The 7018-nt window shown below is 36.6% G+C and overlaps 1 protein-coding gene across 2 annotated transcripts; it reads right to left on the bottom strand.

Annotated features, from left to right (window-relative positions):
• Positions 1 to 266: 266 nt before the first annotated feature.
• Positions 267 to 5641, bottom strand: LOC149733215 (uncharacterized). Of its 2 annotated transcripts, XM_089881385.1 has the most exons (8): positions 5513 to 5641; positions 5133 to 5320; positions 4805 to 5057; positions 4556 to 4699; positions 3382 to 4075; positions 3035 to 3276; positions 2763 to 2938; positions 268 to 2420 (listed from the first exon to the last, which is right to left on the bottom strand). In XM_089881385.1, exons 3-8 carry the CDS (start codon positions 4859 to 4861, stop codon positions 656 to 658), a joined length of 3078 nt encoding a protein of 1025 aa, XP_089737511.1. In that variant the 5' UTR covers positions 4862 to 5057; positions 5133 to 5320; positions 5513 to 5641; the 3' UTR covers positions 268 to 655. The 2 variants fall into 2 exon arrangements, with proteins under 2 accessions (XP_089737513.1, XP_089737511.1); XM_089881387.1 differs by lacking the exon at positions 4805 to 5057 and having other exon boundaries at positions 267 to 2420.
• Between the last annotated feature and the right edge of the window lie 1377 nt (positions 5642 to 7018).

Genomic DNA, 7018 nt, shown 5'->3' with positions numbered 1-7018 from the left:
TGCTTAGTTTAAAGCTTTGGCCAAGCATACACGAAACAGTGTAAGTTGCTCTGTAAGAGCATTTGCTTAATTTAAAGCTTTGGCCAAGCATACACGAAACAGTGTAAGTTGCTCTGTAAGAGCATTTGCTTAGTTTAAAGCATTGGCCAAGCATACACGAAACAGTGTAAGTTGCTCTGTAAGAGCATTTGCTTAGTTTAAAGCTTTGGCCAAGCATACAGGAAACAGTGTAAGTTGCTCTGTAAGAGCATTTGCTTAGTTGAAAGCATTGGCCAAGCTTAATTTAAAGCTTTGGCCAAGCATACACGAAACAGTGTAAGTTGCTCTGTAAGAGCATTTGCTTAGTTTAAAGCATTGGCCAAGCATACACGAAACAGTGTAAGTTGCTCTGTAAGAGCATTTGCTTAGTTTAAAGCTTTGGCCAAGCATACAGGAAACAGTGTAAGTTGCTCTGTAAGAGCATTTGCTTAGTTGAAAGCATTGGCCAAGCATACACGAAACAGTGTAAGTTGCTCTGTAAGAGCATTTGCTTAGTTTAAAGCATTGGCCAAGCATACACGAAACAGTGTAAGTTGCTCTGTAAGAGCATTTGCTTAGTTTAAAGCTTTGGCCAGGCATACATTTGTGGAGGTCAACAGTAACGAAATCCACGTTACTACTTATGGGAACATGTAAAAGTTTTATTTGATTTTGCCTTGTTGATGTTTAGTCCAACGCAGTTAACATGAAACCACTGGGGACACTTGGTGCACTGGACCCAATCAGTGATATTGTCATCCTGGTTTCTACATGATCCACAAACGTTAATATCCAGGGAGGACTCATGAGCAATTGTGCTCAATATATGCTCTCGGGATTCTTTTAGTCCAACATCTGGTTGTAGCAATGGTTTCGATTCTGTAAGCCAACTTGCGTACATGCAGATAACTGCACCACAGCTCATGTAATCATTTTGAAATGTCCGGCTTGTTAACATTGTGTCAATGGTGGTAATTTTAAAACCAAATTTACTGTGCAACACGTTGTTTAAAAATAATTTAGTTGTTTCAAGTTGCTTTGGCAAGTTTAGTGCATGCTTTCTGGGGTCTAAGTAAAGCAACTGCTTTTTCTTGATGTCGACAACCAGCAATACCCAATGAATTCTACTTGGGTTATACGGAATGAAAATAAATTTCATATTTTCTAATGTCATGTTTGCCCACAATCGCTTGACTGAGAGACCGCTTTTCATACATTGCGCCATAGCTGAATCAGCAAACATGATGTGCTTGTTGTTTTGACATAAGCACCAAAGATAGCTGTCGATTATTTCATCATACAGCCAACCAACACGGAACTGCTTATCACACTCCCATATTTCTTGTTTCTGTTGGGAGCTTATGTTCATCTCCAAGGACAAAAGCTGAAGATATGTAATAGAATATGGACCACATTGTAATGCTTTGTCGGTTAGGTGTTTTTCAGCCAAGGTGTAGCATGGAAGAATTTTTCCCAAATTCGTCAGTTTTTGGTTGTTGGAATTTTGAGGGCCGCCAATTACATTGGGAGAATTTTCTGTTTGTTTCGGTTGCAATCCAGTGACTGCATGTAAAGACATGCTGTTTGCCACCGACCCATGTCTGCCTTGATATTTGTTCGGCTTAGGGTGCTTGCGTGGTAATTCATCACATACAAATGATGACGGCAACTTTCTCTTTTTTGTCTTCAAAGAAAGAGGAGGTTTTGATACCCGGATACCTTCTTCATGTCTGCAAGACTTTACCAAATTCTGTTCCACAGAATGTAACACTTCTTCGGCTTCCAACAAAGCCTGTTGAGAAGTAACATCATACAAGATATTTTTTATTCTGTTAATCCTTTCCACCAGGTGTTTAATAGTTTGTTCGGATGGTTTATTGTCATCAGATAACAACAATGTTGGTTTTGCTTTAGGAATCTCTACTGGATCAACCAAAGACAACTCTATGCATTCAGGGGTGGTAGTTTCAGTTGATTCAGCAGGATCTTTGCTGGTACCTGAAAAACCAAGTGTCGTAATAAACTCTGTATCAAGGGTAATATATACAGAATCTGTATACCATGTTGGTAAGGATGCCCATGAAACATCATTATACTTACTGAATATAGCAAACATGTGTTTGCAAGGAAGAAAATAATATTTAAAATCTGGGCAAGTGCACTTGGGAAAGTCAGACTCATTTCCCAAATAAACATCATACATTAGTATACCACAACTGCTCCGCACAGTAAATGAAGATGTGTCAACTCGAACAATATCATTAGAGGATATTGCCGAAGCGTTGCTTAATCTTTTCATGCAATGATGAACAACATGTTGCGGCCGATTGTGTAGATATGATGGGGTCATATCTTTGTACAGCCTGTATGAACCCGAAGCCAGAGTGTTTTCGTTTGTATATCTGTTAAAGAGAAATAAATGCCCACATGGGTAATTGAGAGGTAATGGGTTCAAGGCTCGTCGCTGCTACCATTGTTAGCGTATGTGTCATTGGGCAAGTTACTTAGCCGTAATTGCTCCAACCCAGTGGCCACTAATGGGTTGTCGGAAATTATCCGCCATGCATAAAAAATCCCCAAAAAATATTCATCCACGAAGTAACATACTAGGTAACTCGTAAGATGGCCCAAAGTGTATGAAACAGAACACTTGTGTTATAACGCCTGTTGTTCTTCAGCTACGCAGGAATAAAACAAGTTACATTCTTTCATAAGTTTCATTCATGGCTGCAGGTAAAACTTACTTTTTTAATGCCTCTGGAAAAAAATCATGATGAAGTACTTTTAACAAGCCAGATAAAGATTTGTCAACTTGAAACTTCAAGTGACATTCCTTGAGCATTTTGTTTTGTCTCTCCACCCCGTTGTTCGTACCAATTGGCACACGCATCTTCCCCAATCGGTAAAGTGAAACCCATCTCTGCGTGTTTATAAAACTTTGTAAAATAACAATACTAATACAGCTAAAAACTAAACCTAAGATTTAATGTTTAATTAAGCCAGAAAAATAAATGACCTCCTTCTGTGGCAACCATGCATTTTGAAAGTAGGTTTGTAGCCTTGCATTTTGTGTATAAGCTTCACTGTTTGTAAGCGAATCTAGAGCACTTTTGAGCTCAACAAAATTTTCTGCCTTCGCTACTGCTCTCAAACCAGATAAAACTGCCTTTTTTCTGTCTCCAACACCATTATCTGTTTTCTTGACCCATCTTTCCCATGCTTGTTCACGATGGAAGTCACATAGAAGCACTTTACAATCTGGTGTAAAAGTGTTACATTAACTTTAAGTCTTTAAACTAGATTAACTTCTCCGCCAGCAATACTGATATTTAAAAAAAAGAACAATAAAAATTAGTAAGATACCTTGAAAACTACTTTCAACAGCATTTATTTCAGCTTCACATTTGTCGGTCATGAAAAACTTTGGGTTCCAGCCAGGTGTCCAAGACTTTAGAATCACAAGAGCTTCCTGAATGTCTGATTGACATTCGTTTTGGAGCACAAAACATGCAACAACTTGATAGTTGACGTTGGTCTTTACACAAAGAAAGAACAGTGGCAGTGCATACTTTGATGTCTTATAAGTTGCATCCAGGAGGCAGATATCCTGACCATAACGTAGTAGGAGTCTACTTTGCCAAGCTGTCTGGTATACAAACAGTAATGTTTGTTTGGCATTCACTGCAGTGATATCATCCCCATCAATGTCTTTAATTAATTGTTTGGGACAAACACTGGCAATATAGGGTCTGAAGAGAATGTTATCTTCAGGTAACTTGTGGCACCACTCATCTACCAGAAATTGCACATTTGCTTGGTCAATTTTCGACATTTTTCGTTTTGTGTATGCATTATAATAGTGATTGGTAATGTCTTTTTTTGTCGGAAAAAACCTTCTGTTACTTGATGCTGGAGGCAATGTATTCTTGAACAGTTCTTTGCCCACAAATACTTTTAAATGACGTTGTATTTCCATAACGGAGCAAACACGGTCATCGATTAATTCTCCGACTTTGTCAATCACTCTGCTATCCACTCGTTGTTGGATGCCTGCAGCCTGCATTTTCGGTAAATCATAATAAACATCAAACCTATTATTCGAGTTACAATTTAGGCATAAACGAAACATAGACTTTATTATGTTTTAATTCTTTCGATTGAACCTAAGGTACATACCAGATTATGCTGAAAAAATGGTACAGTATTAATACTGCACATGAGAATAAAAAAATAAAAAAATGGTGCACGACTGCGATGTCGCAGAGTTGAGAACAGAAGTTGATGACATTGAGCTGCAGTTTTAGTCTAAGATACTACCAGTCTACCACGAGACTTAGCTCATGACTCGAGGTGGATATACAATAGGCCGTTAAATTTTTAACTGTAAAGTGTGAATTATCCGGCCGTATCTCAAGTAGGCTGTGGTTCAATGTTCAACTTTCGCAAGTTATGTAAATTTTAAATTTTAGAAACATAACTTTACGTTTCAACCCTTCTTTTTTTTGCAGGGCAAATACAAAAAAGTTAGCTACTTTACCTCTCCAACAGGATGTCCACTGTGATCATTGATAGAGGGAAACAGTACAATAAAACAACTAACACTGTTTTTTACAGATGAAAAACCGACTGTCTTCAAATGTTGTGATGTTTTCTGTTTTTTCCATTTTTCTTCTGTTTTAACCTTTAAAACAAACATAAGATATGCAAAAACATCTTTGATTTGCTACACTCATCAACGTAGTGTAAAAGCTGTCTTGAGTTACCTTATAATGTGGGAAAGAGTTACCTTATAATGTGGGAAAGTAAGAATCTCCCGAATACTTAAACATGCAGTGCAATTCATTTTCTTTGATCCTTGCACGCAAAGGTATTTTTTTTCTCGTACATGTGGTCAGCTGGACCCTTAAACTGGTTTTGTCGTTTTAAATTCTTTGTTTTATTTCTATCTTTGCCATGTTGACATTTGTATTTTGTGAACGATTTAACAACAAATGGGATGTTTTCTTGTGCATCCCATTGAACTTTACTTTTTCTTAAATCTAATAATAAAAATATATATTTCAGGATTATGTGAGATATATATGTACAAATAATTTACAAATTTACTAACATACCATTTTTTTTTCTTCTCAAGAAAATAAATTTGGTCAAGGTGTCCGTTTCAACATTTTGAATAGCTGTTGTAGCTTCTTGCAAAGTGTTAAACTTAACGATTTGACCAGCTTTGTTTTTATCTGATGTTGTTTTCACCACAGTTTGGTTCTTTAGAAATTGAGTTGATAAAGAAGTATCTTTACCTTCCCTGTATAACATAAATGGAAACCTGGCTTTATATATAGTTGGATAAATGACCTAAACTATTCCTGTGCCGGCAAATTACCATATATTTCTTAGCTTACAATTTGTATTTTCTGGGCTAAAAGGCAGAAGCATAAACCACTGCACCTAGCCCTAAATGACTAACAACTATAAAAAGTTTTAGTGCAGCACTTACATTTTCAGAAAATGAGTCATGGGTTGAACAATTCTTGATTTGCAAAGTAAATGTATATCAGTTATAAAATAACTATTTCGCTTTTACTAAAAGAGAAACAAATATAAGTTCGTACGAGTTCTCAACAGTAGATTTATATAGTTGGATAAATGACCTAAACTATTCCTGTGCCGGCAAATTACCATATAGTCAATTGGGAATCGAATTATAAAATAACAGAAAACACAAACTTATGGTTTTCTCTGCAAGGTATGCATTAACATTTCTTAGCTTACAATTTGTATTTTCTGGGCTAAAAGGCAGAAGCATAAACCACTGCACCTAGCCCTAAATGACTAACAACTATAAAAAGTTTTAGTGCAGCACTTACACATTTTCAGAAAATGAGTCATGGGTTGAACAATTCTTGATTTGCAAAGTAAATGTATATCAGTTATAAAATAACTATTTCGCTTTTACTAAAAGAGAAACAAATATAAGTTCGTACGAGTTCTCAACAGTAGATTGTTAACTTTTGCACAACACGTACCCCCACACAAGTAAAATGTTAATTTTTGCACAACACATAACCCCACACAAGTAAAATGTTAATTTTTGCACAACACATAACCCCACACAAGTAAAATGTTAATTTTTGCACAACACATAACCCCACACAAGTAAAATGTTAATTTTTGCACAACACATAACCCCACACAAGTAAAATGTTAATTTTTGCACAACACATAACCCCACACAAGTAAAATGTTAATTTTTGCACAACACATAACCCCACACAAGTAAAATGTTAATTTTTGCACAACACGTACCCTCACACAAGTAAAATGTTACTTATTGTAAAAACCAACTCCTCCTGTAATACGAACGTATTCTAAACTTTCTGCAACACATTTTTGCAGAAGGCATGCGAGCGACAATTAAAATAAGTGGCGAAATGACATGTACCGGATTTGGCGTACTGGGTTAAAGTGGGAATATGAAACCCTTTACTTAAACATCAATACTCAGTGAAAACCTGAATTTGAATGACGTAACAAGTTATGTTTGTGACGATTCGGGTTTTTAAATTTGTAACAATTGGCGTTTGTGACACTACCGGCATGTTTAAAAAACGTAACACTCGTCGTTTGTGACTAGCAGATTAGTAGAAAACACGTCATAAATAAATTAATGTATATTAAAAACGGACTAACAGTAATAATATAACGTTTCAAAAAAAATCAGAAAGAAAGAAATCGTGACAGGTAGACGTCGACCATTGCAGACATGGCATTAAATCATACTTCAGCTCAGTGCAACAGGCTAAAAAGAATCCACCACCAGAAATACCTTCCCCACCAACAACTGGTATATGTGAGACTGAGACACCATCTTCAAGCCGCCAGCCCATAAGTCGGGGTGAAAGTAAACGTGGCCGGACATTTCAACCGATATGGCGGCAACAGTTTGCTTGGTTAGAATACAACAATGCATCTGATTTGACACACTGTTCTGTGTGCAAGTGGG

Source organism: Ciona robusta, chromosome 7 (genome assembly GCF_009617815.1).
Source record: "Ciona robusta chromosome 7, ASM961781v2".
Classification (NCBI taxonomy): Eukaryota; Metazoa; Chordata; class Ascidiacea; order Phlebobranchia; family Cionidae; genus Ciona; species Ciona robusta.
The sequence above is the reverse complement of the archived record's forward strand: the minus strand, read 5'-3'. Positions and strand labels throughout refer to the sequence as shown.